The 15,610-nt window shown below is 40.0% G+C and overlaps 1 protein-coding gene across 4 annotated transcripts in view; it reads right to left on the bottom strand.

Annotated features, from left to right (window-relative positions):
* PAAF1 (proteasomal ATPase associated factor 1) overlaps nt 1–15,610 on the bottom strand; it is a 37,761-nt gene that overhangs the window by 8,413 nt on the left and 13,738 nt on the right. For all 4 annotated transcript variants that reach the window (XR_005834981.1, XM_008707325.2, XM_040630835.1 and 1 more), the window contains 4 exons: nt 11,454–11,552; nt 10,641–10,791; nt 5,529–5,723; nt 1,170–1,261 (listed from right to left, as the gene is read on the bottom strand). Coding sequence is in view for 3 of the 4 variants with exons in the window: in XM_008707325.2 (XP_008705547.2) it covers nt 1,170–1,261; nt 5,529–5,723; nt 10,641–10,791; nt 11,454–11,552 (537 nt within the window). In the remaining variant the exon portion in view is untranslated. The remainder of the gene's footprint in view (nt 1–1,169; nt 1,262–5,528; nt 5,724–10,640; nt 10,792–11,453; nt 11,553–15,610) is intronic.

Below are 15,610 nucleotides of genomic sequence, written 5' to 3'. Positions count from 1 at the left end.
ACCAGGATTTTGGGAACCTGAGGCTCGCACGAACTTCAGCAGTGTACGTACTACCACCCCAGAGGCAGCAGTTTTCAGACTACTGCCCCTCAACACACTGACTCATAGGACCCTCAGTACCCAACATCTTTCTTCTCCCGCTTCTCTTTACAACCCTCCATTTGAGAAACACCTGCAATTCACACATTTAAATTTGGCTTCATGTCGCTTCTGATCACCTTTTGAAGGGAGACTCTATGTCGGAAAAGAAACAAGCTCAAATAAAGTGGCAATTTAAAGAATTATAATTCTCCCCACGTGCCTGAAAAGAAAGGAATTATCAGATTTTTATTTGTTCTCTACTATTAGCTCAATCTGATCATTTCTACCTCAAATGTTCTAAAAAGGAAAGAAAAAAAACCAAACCTGGACAAACAAACAAAACCTGTGATTTCCCTTTGGGAGGAAAAGCAGTGCAGAGGCACTACGATCAGAAAGAGTGATGGAAACATCACTAGAACAATGAAGTTAACAAGGAGAAATGAACTGTGGCCAACCCAAATCATTAAAGTTGTCTGGGTGAGGTTGACAGGAGCTGGAAAAAAATTTTAAAAATCAAATCCCAGGGAACTCCAGGCTTAATGAAGAGTACAGTGTGCCCAGCAAATCCTCAGAGGCTGACAGAAGAAAATTCAACTACTTCTTCCATAAAAGACATTCTGGTCACTAACTGATCAAGAGCCCCAAATGCATGAGTCCTTGACTCAGAACTCCTTCACGTTACCTTGGATATGGAAGGGAAACTACACCCCAACATTTTATACACAGCACACTAAAGCCCAGAGAGAAAGTGACTTAACAAAGGTCACAAAGCAGTAGCGCATTTAATCCTCATCATATAACCCTACAAGGTGAGTACTACTATTCCCAGGTTAGTGATGAGGAAACTGAGGCTCAGAATGGTTACATAACCTATTAAATGTCACAGCCATTGTGGAAGAGCGAGGACGTGAATGTTGCCCTTACTCCAAATTCCATGCTCTTAATCACTACCCTCTATTGCCCCTTACTCCTGCAGCTTTCTTAAAAGCTGAACACAGGGAGCAAGCGGAAATGTTTCCAAAACCGCTTTCCAAAAATCAGAGTGATCCAAGATGCCCCAGAGTTCCAGTCTTAGAGGAACCACTTGCCGGCTGCCTGCTCTGCAGTCCCAAGCACTGAAGTTTCTTATCTTCCCGTGCCAACAGCAGCATCTTCGACTCTGTTCCAACCTCCCGTTCACCTGCACAACAGATAAACCATGTCAACAATGGGCTGGGCCGATCAGCTGGCAGTGCCAGAAAGCACAGACCCCAATGACTGTTTATTGAATTACTGTTAGTGATTAAACTTTTATTATGTTCTATATCTTGACTGCTTGTATTGTTTATATGACTGTACACATTTGTCAAAACTCACAGAACTGATCATTTAAAAGGGTGATTTTTGGGGCACCTGGCTGGCTCAGTTGCTAGGGCATGCAACTCTTGATCTCAGGGCTGTAAGTTCAAGCCCCATGTTAAGGGTAAAAGATTACTTAACAAAATAAGTGTTGTATTTTTTAGATTTTATTTATTTATTTGAGAGAGAGAGAGAGAGAGCACACATGGGGAAGGGCAGAGGGAGAGGGAGAAAGAATCTGAAGCAGACTCCACACTGACTGCAGAGCCCAGCGTGGGGCTTGATCCCACGACCTCGAGATCATGACCTGAGCTGAAACCAAGAGTCAGATGGTCAACCGACTGAGCCACCCAGGCACCCCTAAATAAGTTAATTAAAAAAAAAAAAAAAAAGATAAAACGGGTAACTTTTAATACATGTAAAATACATGCCAATAAACCCAACTTAAGAATATTAAGTCCTTTGCTATGTGAAATGATACCATGTTAGGAGCAGGGGTACGATGTTGAACAAAACAGTCTCTGCCCTCAAGGCTCTTATGGTCTGGAGTAAATGAAATTTATTCATTCACTAAACAAATCTTTAATGAGGGTCTACTATATATTGGACACTACTCTAGGTACTAAGGAAACAGTCATATACAAACAGACAAGGTCCTTACTCTCAAGAATTCTAGTGGAAATAGGAAATCGTGGAATAGGTAAATAAACAAATAGGATATTCTCAGATAGTGATGAATTCCACAAAGGAAATAGAACAGGAAAATCTAATCAATAGTGAGTAGATGGTGGAAGGTTGAGGAAAGGCAATTTTAAATTTAAACTTCAACTGTAAAAAAAACTCCATGGACGGGCACCTGGGTGGTGCAGTCAGTTAAGCATCTGACTCTTGGTTTCAGCTTAGGTGGTGATCTCAGGGTCATGAGATTGTGCCCCGAGTCAGCTCTGCACTCAGCATGTAGTCTGCTTAAGATTCTCTCTCTCTCTTCCCGCCCCACCCTGCCCAGCCTCTCTAAAATAAATAAATAAATCTTTTAAAAAACCCCACGGAGGCCACCTTTCAACTGAGACCTGAATGGTAACCAGAAACTAGTCATGCAAAAAGCTTTGCAAAGTATGGGCAGTATGACAGGAGGCTGGAAAGGAATGTGGAGGTCAGAGAGTGTGTTTGTGATAAGCCAAGTGAAGGGGATAGGATTTTAATATATGTATAAAAGGAGGTCACTGGAGGAAAGTAGGGACAAAGGAGAGCAACATGACTTGATTTGTGTTTTTTTAAATGAGCACAAATAATTGCTGAGGAGAATGGATTATAGGAGCTAATACAGGGGCACCTGGGTTGCTCAGTCAGTTAAGCATCTGCCTTCGGCTTGGGTCATGATCTCGGGGTCCTGGGATCAGGCCCCAAGTCAGGCTCTCTGCTCAGCAGGAAGTCTGCTTCTCCCCCTCACTCTATGTTCTCTCTCTCTCAAATAAATAAATAAAATCTTTAAAAATTTTTTTTTCATTTAAATTATTTCTTTTAATTTTTTTTTAAAGATTTTATTTTTATTTATTTGAAGAGAGAGAGACAGCCTTCGAGAGATGGAACACAAGCAGGGGGAGTGGGAGAGGAAGAAGCAGGCTCCTAGCGGAGGAGCCCAACATGGGGCTTGATCCCACAACACCGGGATCACGCCCTGAGCTGAAGGCAGACGCTTAACGACTGCGCCACCCAGGCGCCCCTCATTTAAATTACTTTAAATCGGGATGCCTGGGTGGCTCAGTTGGTTGAGTGTCTGCCTTCAGCTCCGGTTGTGATCCCAGGGTCCGGGGATCGAGCCCCGCATAGGGCTCCTTGCTCAGCAGGGAGCCTGCTTCTCCCTCTGCCTGCTGATCCCCCTGCTTGTGCTCTCTCTCTGACAAATAAATACAATCTTTTAAAAAAATTACTTTAAATCAACAAATTTTAAAAATCTTAACCTTATTTTAAGTAATATTCATGGATAAATATCTTAGGTTTGAAGTAAAATGTGTGTGTATTAAATATATAACTATTAAAGATGTGTACTGCCTGAAATAATCTTGTTTATCACTAATGGCACGTGTCACACTTTGGAAAAAAGACTCATCCTATTAATTCCAAAGAGACTTCAGGGAACATCTGGTGGTCCCGCAGTAGTTTTAGTCTTGGACCACAGTACATCTACATGGGAAGTTTAAGACAGGAGAGTATCTACAGTGTGTCCAAAGTGAAGGGCAAAATTAACCCAAATCAGTTGAAAACATATGTCCACATAAAAACATGCACACAGATATTTATAGCAGCTTTGTTCATATTTGCCGAAACTTGGAAGCAACCAAGATGTCCTTTAGTAGGTGAATGGAGAAATAAACTGAGGTACATCCAGACGATGGAATATTATTCAGTGCTAAAAAGCCATAAAAAGATATGGAGGAACCTTAAATGTTTATTACTAAATGAAAGAAACCAATCTGAAAAGACTACTACATAGTTTATGATTCCAACTGTGACATTCTGGAAAAGGCAAAATCATGGACACAGTAAAAATATCAGTGGTTGCCAAGGGTTATAGGAGAGGAAGGGATGAACTGGTGGAACACAAAGGATTTTTCAGGCAGTGAATCTTCTGTACGATACTATAATAGATACGTGTCATTATACATTTGTCCAAATCCATAAAATATACAACACCAAGAATGAACCTAATATAAATTATTTGAGTGATAATGATATGTCAATGTAGGTTTATCATTTGTAACAAATATACCACTCTGGTGAGGGATGTTGATAAAATGATAACCAGGGAGGATGTCTGGGGCAGAGGGCGTACAAAAACTGTACTTTCTTTCTTTTTTTTAGATTATTTATTTATTTATTTATTTGAGAGAGAGAGTGTGTGTGTGCAAGTGTGGGTGGGAGGAGGGGAAGGGGGAGAGGGAGACAGAGAATTCTTAAGCAGACTGCACTGAGCGTGGAGCCCGACATGGGGCTCAATCTCATGACCCTGAGATCACAAACCAACCCAAAACTAAGAGGTGGATACTTAACCAACTGAGCCATCCACGCACCCCAAAAACTGCACTTTCTGCTCAAATTTGCTAAAATTGCTCTAAAAAATGAAGTGTTTTCTTGAAGATTTTATTTTTAAGTAATCCTTACACCCAATATGCGGCTTGAATCCACAACCCCAATATCAAGAGTCACATATTCCACTGACCGAGCCAGCCAGGTGCCCCCTAAAGATTTTTTTTAAAGATTTTATTTATTCATTTGAGAGAAAGAGAGAGAGAGACACCAAGAGAGCACAAGCAGGGAGAGAGGCAGAGGGAGAGGGAGAAGCAGACTCCCTGCTAAGCTGGGAAACTGACGTGGGGCTCGAACTCAGGACCTGGAGATCATGACCAGAGCCGAAGGCAGACACTTAACCATCTGAGCCACCCAGGCGCCCCTGCCCCTAAGGATTTTTTTAAAGTAATCTCTACACCCAACATGGGGCTCAAACTTATAACTCTGAGATCAAGAGTCACATACTCTACCAACTGAGCCAGCCAGGTGCCCCCCACTACTAACTACTCTTTAATCCAACCTCTGACCCAGCCAAACATATCTTTCTACCCAACAGTCAATTTCACCTTCAAACTATTTTAATGTGAACTGCCCCAGCCTTACCCCCAGCTCCCATTCTCCCATCCTTCCCATTCTTGTCTATTCAACTCAAATTCATCCTCCAAGGTTCAAGTCAACTTCTTTGTGACACCTTTCTCATCTATACTAACCTAAAAATATAAAATACTCTCTTCTTCCAAAAAACTATTTTATTTATATTAAGAATCATTAAGTTGTTTCAGCTAAATTTTTCTTGTTGTTTTATAGGCATCAGTTTCATCTGCTAAACTAGATTGTACTTACTCAAACGTAATTAACAATGACATATACTTCTTTTATAGATTCCAAAGCAAAAGAAACATAGTAGGTATACAATTATGGTGAAAATACAAATACCAGCTAAAAAGCAGGGAAAGATGAGGAAGAAAAGGAGAAGCTAAGGCAAACACTGAAGGTGCCTAAGGAAACAAAACAAGCTCAATATATCATTATCAACTTACTGGGCGTCTGCTCAGGGGAGCCGAGGTTTATGGAGTTGTCAGCAGCTCCCACAGCCACTCCATTGATGGAAGAACCACAGTCTGCAATGACCCCCAGGCAGGCTGAGCGCCCACAATCCCAAAGTCGTACTGTCCCATCTCGAGAACCAGACACCACATTCCTCCCCCGATCAACAATGGCTGTATCCAGAATACCTAGCAAGAGCAAAAAAAAAAGATCCTAAGATGGAGTGGGTCGTAAAGGAACTACAGGAGCAGAGAAGATGGATCTGCATCAATGACTCCATTGCCTCACAAACATGTACTGGATATGTACTACATGCTGGGCAAGTTCAAGTGCTAGAAAAACAGAAATAGAACAGAGTCCTTGCTTCCCAATGGTTCAAAGACTAGCCCTTAGAGACAGACATGGAAAAGGTTTGGACTTAATTCCTAGTGGAGTGTCCTAGAACAGTGGTTTTCAAGTTTTAATTCTGGCTTTAAGACATGTTTTTTAAATAATAATTAAGAAGACATCTTAGTGCAGTTTGAAAATCACTGTCTTATTGTTTCCACTGAGAACTGAAAGGATTAATCTTCCTGTTTGGCCAAGAGACAGTAGCCCCATTTCTCCCAGGTCCTTCCCCTTATACATGAAAAAAATCTGGACATAAGACAGAAAGTATAAGAAGACTGGAAAGATGGAAAGAAGGTCACCCAGGGATCTGAGGACTTAAGAACAACAGGGTAACAAATTCCCTGGATTTCCTTACTGCTTCCCATACATCCTGGATAGGATACTGCAGAAGTCTCCATCAAGGAATTGATTTTTTTTAAAAAAGTGCACAAATTTAAAAAAACAAAAACAAAACAACCCAACTCCAAGAAATGTCTGTTGCAAAAGACTGGGAAAGGGGTGGCCTAACAGAAAATTTTGGCAATTTACTCAAATAGTAAGAGAAAAACTGCTACTTCCCCTTCCCCAAGGTCAGTGAGGCTAAACAGGGAGTGATCTTCTACCCTACTCCCACTGAAGCAGGAGGCAGCAGTCCAATTCCCTTGACCCTTGACAGTGACCAGGCCCAGCAGGGTACTGCCAGCAGGGGCCAGTGGTGAGCTGAGCCTCTACCCTGACCTGGCAACAAGTGGAAAGAGGAAAAACGAAGTTATGGGAAACAGCACTCTACTTTCCCCCAACCCCCCTCACAATATGGTGGCAACTAGTATGGGTCTCTTCACTCTTAGATAACAAAAATAAAAGAAAGAGGAACCCTACAGGAGCTGGAACCTATGACAAATTACTCTAGAAAGAAGCTATGAAAATAGCAGGCAGCCCTTGAAAGAGAAGCAGCCAGAGCAAAGACCTACCAGAAGCCACAAAGGCTTTAGATATCAAACCAAACTGATAGAGTCCTCAACATAAACCAAGATGAAAAAGCATTTGCCTTCAAGAAAAGATTCAGCTGAATCACATATAAACATCCTAGCCAATGTCTGGGAAATAAGAATGCTAAGTGAAACTATGACCAAAATTAGCATTAGTAAGAAGTAGAGCAACACTCATACATCTAGGCATGTTTTTAACAAGTTTACTCTATTAAAATTATCTCGTTTTACTATTATATTGAGCTGGTTTAATGTTGGTAGGAAGCAAACACACACATATGAGGGAAGGGGAAATGTACGCGTGTACACACACACTTGTGTGTGTCTGTGTACATGGAAAGTAATGGCTGCGATTCAGATCTCAGAAAAAATGAGCTCTGAAGCACCTACTATTACTTGAAGGCAGCATATCCTATTTCAAAGAAAATTTGGAGAAGTTGAAAATAATGGCCCAAGTGCTGAAAATGCAACCTGACCTCCTAAAATTATTCCACAAATGTAAGCAGCTTTCCTACCATGGCGAGCAAAAAACTCGACCAGTCAACTACCATGGTGTTTTATTTGGCCTCAACGTTTTCATAGATTATGAATGATCTGGTGCTTATTAGAAAGAATTGTGATTATTAAGTTATTATTATTCAAAGGATTGTATTATATATACCTCCAAATTCACCAACCTTAATTAAACGGCCTGGGCAGTTTAAAAACCTCAAACTAAAGTATACCTTAGAACTACGTAGAAGACTCACATACAATAGTCTCCCCTTAAGTGTCACTTTCTGTGGTCAGACACGGTCTGAAAATATTAAATGGAAAATTCCAGAAATAATCATAGGTTTTAAATTGCAAGCTGTTCTGAGTAGCGTGATGATGAGAGACTTGCACTATCCCACACCATCATGCCCAGGACGTAAATCACATCACTTTACCCAGCATACCGACGCGGTATCCATTTGCCTGTCACATATCATAGGTTTGTACATACAGGAAAAGATAGTATATAAACACTTCGGTACTAGCCGCAGTTTCAGGCATCCACTGGAGGTCTTGGAACGTATCCTCCATGGATGAAGGGGGACTACTATATTACAAAGACAAAACTACTTTCGGTTTATCTTTCATCAGAAAGATTTAAAAACATACACAAATCTCATCTCCGCTTGTTAAAGAACACGCTAATCCTTTATTTATATATAAAATATGTATCTAAAAATGTAAGGGAAAACCAATTACATATCAACTAGGATCATATTTGTTGCTACTGGAAAAATTCAATTAGAATGAGTCTATTCTATTAGAAATAACAATTTCTGCTTTTCACATATAACGAGTATGTTAAAACATCACAAAGCTCACCCTCCCTGGCAGGGATTTAGCTTTATATTTTATACATTTATTGTGCATTTTTATAATACCAGGGATTATGCTAAATCCTTCATATGTACCATCTCATTTAATATTGCTATTCCCATTTCACATGAGGAAACTAAGGCTCAGAATAGTTAAGCAACTTTCTGAGGTCACACAGGTTATATATAGGTGGAAGAATTAAGATTTAAACCAAGATTTATACGTCTCCAAATCCCATGTTTAAATACTCTACATACTGCCTCACTTACTATCTATTTTCATATACTAGAAGCAATAAGCAAGCCAGGTACTTATTTAAACTAACAAAAGTTTATCCTTTACACAAGATCTTTATACAGAACTACTTTGTCAGTGTCCTAATGGTTCTTTGCAATAAGCATCAGGCTATGTTCAGTCCAGTGTTCCTGGTGGTTTCTTTAATGTTTCGCTTGCCAAGACTTAACCTAGGCAATAAAAGACCATGTTCACTTTCAACACTCACTATCTTCTTTTGGGGGGGTGGGCAGCAAAGCAAGGTTTATTGAGTGATAGCAAAGTGATCATACAAAGCTCCCGAAGAGGGAGGGGACCCCAGAGGGTTGCCCGACACTCACTATCTTCGAGGTTTCTCTTATTTAGTCACCACTTGTGAAACCACTAAAGATCACACATGCAGGTAATAATTCTTTATTCTGTTTTTTATGTTGTTCATGGCCTCTGCTAATAAGCATGCTTCAAAATCTTGTAACTAAAGAGATTTAAAAAGGAGCCGTACAACACAACTGGAATTCATGTGGTTGTGGAGACAGTGACCCATACGCTGCTAAACTACCAGAGATTACTTTTGATTTTCTGTACTGTGGAAGAACGGGCAACACCAAATCTGGCCCTACTTTACAGAACTACCTGGGGAGGAGCATTCAAGACCCGACAGACATTAGCCTGGATCTGACTTCATGTCATTTCTCCCACAGTTTATCACTTCTATTCAACGTAATAAAATTCCTCCTCTCAATTAAAAAAACAAACAAAAAACGTGAGAGTTGTTATATCCAGAGAAGCTCCCACCCCATCCCAGGACTTTCTCATAAGGCCAAAGAATGAATAAAAGATTTAATCAGATTAACAAACATTATGTAATTCATTCTAAGCTACGTGACACCCGTGTATTCTTAGGAAGAAATGAAGAACACTGGGCAATTGAGGACTCCCGTGGTGGGCACACTCAGCTGCAGTCGCCCAAAGGAATTCCTAAGTTGCGTGTGCGTTGACACATATGCATTTTGTTAAGTTCATGAACAATCATGTCTTGATCCACTGAAAACTTCCCCGTGCCTCACAAATTCAGAAGGATGGACAGGTGTGAGGTGAGTACCTCAGGGTTCCTCTAGACCTATTTGGCTCCTGGACTCCCCATCTATGCAGGCCACTCTGACTCCTTAGACCAGTCAGTTCTTCAGGGTGACTGTGAGGAAGGCTCCAAATATCTTTACTATTCCTTCTCAATGCACCTATGTACCGGCAGTGTTAGGAATAACCTTGCTAAGGTTAACATATATTTGCTAGGTGATCTGCATGTAACCTAACAAATCATTATAAAGAAATATTAAAACTTAAAACTCAACCACAAGTTATTTGTAATATAGTCAGGTACACAAAGCAAAAGACTAGCTTAAACCGTAAGTATACGGCAATGCATAATTAATTGTCAAATGAGTATACTATGATGTGTACTATGGTTCCAAAGGAGGGAACAAGGTAAGGAATTATTTGGGGATGTTAATACTTTTTCAAAAATATCCAAACCTGTAAAATATGAATAACATTTATCACCTTTTAAACCTTCTGATTAAAGATAAAACATCTCTAAATTATAATTTTTCTCACAAACCAACCAGTTACAAAGGGAAAATGTTCTCATTCTGTCTCTATAACCTGATATCAACTGCCTATATGGCTATTCCATTTTTAAAATCTGAACTTAAATCCATAAGAACTCACAGTCAGTACCAAGCTCTATCTTTGATATCTAGTGATACAGCCATTTGCCACCCAGCTTTTACTATCACCTCAGTCAAAGGACTAATCATGAGAAAATGTTGGTACACATCTCTCTCTCTCTCCTGGCACACAAGCAGATAACCTCCTGGGGAGGACTTTTTTTTTCATTTATCAATTGTGGAAAACAACTATCTGTGTAAGGAAGTTAGTTCTAGATAGCAATAACAAGACTCAGTGTCAAAGGAATTTCTAATCCTTGAGGAAACAGCTCATTTAAATGGCCAGTTAGAGGAATTATTTGTGCTTTTAATAGATACTCGCTTCTGTTTCTACCTTTTTGGTGATTTGTCTCTGGGGATCATTAGAGAAGCCTTTTGGAGAAATCACCCTTCATACCTCCTTTGTGACCTTTGAAGGTCACCACACAGCTAGCATCTTCAGCTGACCAGATCTTCAGCTGGGCATCCATTCCCCCACTCAGAACCACAAGGCCTGATGGGAAAAACCTGCAACAATTCACATCAAACACATGTCCTTCCAATACTCTCTGGAAAAACAAAAGAAAATTCCATGCTAGTTCTCTTGTCCATCCCCTGATATTCTCTTACCTCTCACATCCTTGGTCCCTTAAATGAAATATCTACATACTACCCCTACATGTCGGGTTTTAAAACTATGGAGGTCCAAAAGGATCTCTTTAGCTCATCTGTATACCAGGTAGTGTTCGAAGAGCTACTGACTCCCTTTCCTATAGCTCTGGCTACAGATGTTTGGATTTGAACTCCAAGGTTCTCACAGCCATCCTTAAGTCTAGTTCTACTTATAAGGAGCTGAGGAGGCTTGAGGACTCTTTTACTCACCTCTTCTTAAAATCCTCTGTATAGGTGAGAGGGGCTCAGCCATATAATGAGTATAACAGCCTAGCTAATCTGTCTTAGAAGCTTATCGCTGAAGGCAGTTCATACCAAGGGACCACCCACTTAGACATTCACTGGCCTGGCTTCTCCACTGTTCCAGCCCCAATCTGTTCTGGCAAATCACCAAGACTGAGGATAGTTCTAAGATTAACAAATGGGAGAACAAAGATCAATTGAAGTGTGGTGGTCCTATAAGTTTAGAATGCACCACTCTTCTTTCTGTGACCCAGTCTAAGGCTTCTCAGACCACCCTTCATGTATAAGACCCTAAAAGCATATCCAAAGCCTTTACTCTGAGCTCGCCATTGGAAGCCTGCCAGATCTTCATGCTCCCGTCAGTACTAGAAGACACACCAAGGCCGCCTCCACTGGAAATGTCGAGGCATGTTATCTGTTCAAAAGACAAAATAACTAATGTTATAAATAATGAAATGCTCTTCTTCCCCTGAAATATGTTAAAGATCTCCCATTTCACACTCCTCCAAGACTTCTTCAAGTCTAGGCTTCCCAGCTCCAGGGACATGTGTTTGCACATGAAGACTGAGGTGTCATCACCTATCTCCTAACAAGGCTAGCACCAACACCTTTTACTTCTCAAAACAAAAAGATGTTGTTGTAATCATCTATAGTCTCCTACTTCAACTAAAAAGTTTTTACTATCCCCATATCATGTCCATCGTTTCTATCTTTTGCTATTTTTTTTAATTCTTTAAGATTTTATTTATTTATTTGACAGAGAGAGAGAGCACAAGCGGGGGGGGGGGGAGCGGCAAGCAGAGGGAGAGGGAGAAGCAGGCTCCCTATGGTGGAGGAGGGAGCTCCGTGCGGGGCTTGATCCCAGGACCCTGGGATCATAACCCAAGCTAAAGGCAGACACTTAATCGACTGAGCCACCCAGGCACCCCTCTTTTGCTATTTTAAAATTAAGATACTGATTCTTAGGAACCCATGTACACAAAAGACAGTCAACTAAAATGTACCAGAAAGTTTCAAGAAAAAGCAAAGATACTTCCAATTTACTACTTCACATTCCCTCTATAAAATCCTAATTGTGTGTATGTGTGTATTTCAGAATAAGTAACAAAAAATTCTGATTCACGTATGCAGTTTCAACATTAGCAATCACTTCATGCATAAGCAATGATCATACGCATGCATACATACATACCCTTTTTATTAGAAAACACCCAGCTGCAAATATTCCAGAAATGTAGGACTGAGATATATAATCCCAGACATACTCCCAGCAACAATGATTCCCATAAGACCTAAATTATTAAGGGAAAAGTAGGGTAGGCTTTAATTACCCAACCTTCCATTTTTCTTTGTTTTACGCCAGTTGAGCCATAATGAGTAAGTTTGGCAAGAACTAAAGGGATATATCTGTCACCTTTAATACTTCTAAGACTTTTTCTTCCTTATTTTGGTTCCTCAGAATAAAAGTACTGTCTTTTTTTTTTTAAGATTTATTTATTTATTTTAGAGAGAGAGAGAGAGAGCATGTGCGTGAGCAAGGGGACAGGCAAAGGGAGAGAGAGAATCCTTAAGAAGACTCCCTGCTGAGCCTGGAGCCTAATGTGAGCTTGATCTCACCACCCTGAAATCATGACCTGAGCCACAATCAAGAGTCGGATGTTTAGGCAACTGAGCCACCCAGGTGTCCCAGACTAAAAGTACTATTAATTTAACTGTGGATCCTTTAGTTTTAAGGATTAGGACAACAATTAACCTTTATATCATGTTTTATCACTTATAAAACATTTTCAAATACATTATGTCATTTGATTTTCGTATTAATCCCATTCTGCTCCTAGCTTCCCATTGCTAGGTACTGGAAACACGGCGGTAAATGTGACATAGCCCTGCCTGCACATTCTAATACAGGAGTACCCATTTCTCAGATCTATCTCTCTTCTCCAAACCACTGCTACCACCCTTAATCCTGGGGCCTTAAGCTTGAATACTAGTATCACCAATTAACTTTTTAATTCTGTCTGGCTCCCCAACTACATAACAAGCTCTGCAAGTGTCAGAAAAATGTCCAGCACTTTTTTTTTTTTTTTAAAGATCTGTTTTTAAGTAATCTCTACACCCAATACAGGGCTCAAACTTACAACCCCAAGATCAAGAGTTGCATGCTCTACCGACTGAGCCAGCTAGGCATCCCTGTCCAGCACTTTCTTAACACAACCACAGACGACGTACATAGTAACTACTCAACAAATACCAAATGACAGCAGTTTGGTAATTAGGATGAAGTACCTTAACAATACTAGGTAGGTGAATAAAGCCATCTGACCCACAGCAATAAGAGCAACTGATGTCCCCATTTGCAGGACCCCAGAAACAAGACATTGAAACGCTTCCTGAAACACTCACTCTGAAACAGATTTAATCCCTAAAGCAACATAGCTCAACTCCTCTCCTGACTCGGGTGCGATCTATTCAACTGCTAGCTAGGCATCTACCTTTGGCTTTATAGTGGTCACCTCAAACTTGACATGTTCAGAACAGAACTCTCATTTCCCTCAGCTTCACACCAATACAACTACTTGACCTCAATCAGTAAATGGCACCACAATTTACCCACTTCTTTGGAAAATTCTGGAATGATCCCAACTCCTCATTTCCTCTCACATTTCACATCCAAGTCATTAGCAAATCCCGTCTGGTCCCACACCCCCAAGAATGTAGGCGCTACACAACAGTTTTACTCATTGCTATAGTCCCAGTACCCAGAGTACGTGGATTATAGTAGGTGATTAATAAATGGATAAATCACCTAATAATGAACTGAAATAAGAGGAAAGGAGAATAAGAAATAGAAAAAGGGCACAATTAGGGCGCCTGCGTGGCCAAGTCAGTTAAGCATCTGCCTTCGGCTCAGGTCATGATCCCAGAGTCCTGGGATCAAGCCTTGTGTCAGGCTCCCTGCTCAGAGGGAAGTCTGCTTCTCCCTCTGACCCTCCCACCTGCTTATGCTGTCTCTCACTCTATCTCTTGAATAAATAAATTTTTTTTAAAAAAGGCACAATTAATAATTTTTTAAATGACCTACTTCTCTCATCTATACTCAAATAAGTAAATTTGGGGCACCTGGCTGGCTCTGTCAATAGAGCAAGTGACCCCTGGGGTGCCTGGGTGGCTCAGTCGTTAAGCGTCTGCCTTCAGCTCAGGGCGTGATCCCGACATTCTGGGATCGAACCCCACATCAGGCTCCTCCGCTGGAAGCCTGCTTCTTCCTCTCCCACTCCCCCTGCTTGTGTTCCCTCCCTCGCTGGCTGTCTCTATCTCTGTCAAATAAATAAATAAAATCTTAAAAAAAAAAAATAGAGCAAGTGACTCTTGACCTCAGGGTTGTGAGTTCAAGCTCCACTTTGGGCATAGAGCTTACTTAAAAAAATATTAATAATTTAATTTAACTTAAAAATGTTTTATGTTATATGTATTATATACTGTATTCTTACAATAAAGTAAGCTGGAGAAAAGAAAAAAAAAATGACCTATTTCTCAAAAGGTTTTCCCAATTCTGCCAAAAAGTTCATCACTTCCTCCCTACTTCCTAGTAGTCTTCAGCACTATATTCATATATTGTAGTGTTTGTCAACCGGGGGCAAATTAGCTCATCACATTTGATGATGTGGAAACATTTTTAGTTGTCACAACTGGGGAAGAGCCCCCTACAATAAAGAATTACCCAGCTCAAAATGCCAGTAGTGCCATGATTGGGAAACTCTGATATATTCTGTTGTATCCTCTCAGTTAATATAGTGTCCCTGGAGGGGACAGAGATATTGTTACCTTATCTGTTTTACATATCTTTGGAGCCCTAGTTTCTAGGTCTAAAAAATAATTAAATCTGAACTATCCAGTTCTTTCAAAGTGACAGAACACTGAAGAGTAGATTATAGGTCATACCAGCTATCTCGTTTCTCCAAACTTGTATTAAAGAGGAAAGAAAACTAACAGTTATTGAATAGCTATTATATATCAGACAAGTAACAGACACTACCCTCATATAATACCCTCAAAAATCTATTAAGATAGGTATTCTTTCTATTTGTCAGTTGAGAAATCTGAGGTTTAAGAAGTGATTAAGTAATATCCCCAAGGTGACACAACAGAGCCAGGATGCAAACCTAGGTAGAGTTTAAAGCTAAAGATCCATTTCTTAGTTCCAGCAAAAAACAGATCAACGAGATAATCCTAATTATAAGATAAATTTGACAATTCAAGAGAGTGAGATAAAGGATGGATTACTTTATAGTACCTTGATATGCTAATCATTTCAAAAAGAATTAAGTTAGATCCCTATTTTAAACTAAGTACAAAAATAAAGTTTGAAATGTAAAAAAAAATTAAACATAAAAATTCAAAGAAAATACTATATTTATAATTTTACTTAACACCTGTATCATGCTTATTATGTTTTAGACCAAATTCTGTTTC

This window comes from Ursus maritimus, unplaced genomic scaffold (assembly GCF_017311325.1).
Source record: "Ursus maritimus isolate PB19 unplaced genomic scaffold, ASM1731132v1 scaffold_16, whole genome shotgun sequence".
In the NCBI taxonomy this organism is placed as follows: Eukaryota; Metazoa; Chordata; class Mammalia; order Carnivora; family Ursidae; genus Ursus; species Ursus maritimus.
The sequence above is the reverse complement of the archived record's forward strand: the minus strand, read 5'-3'. Positions and strand labels throughout refer to the sequence as shown.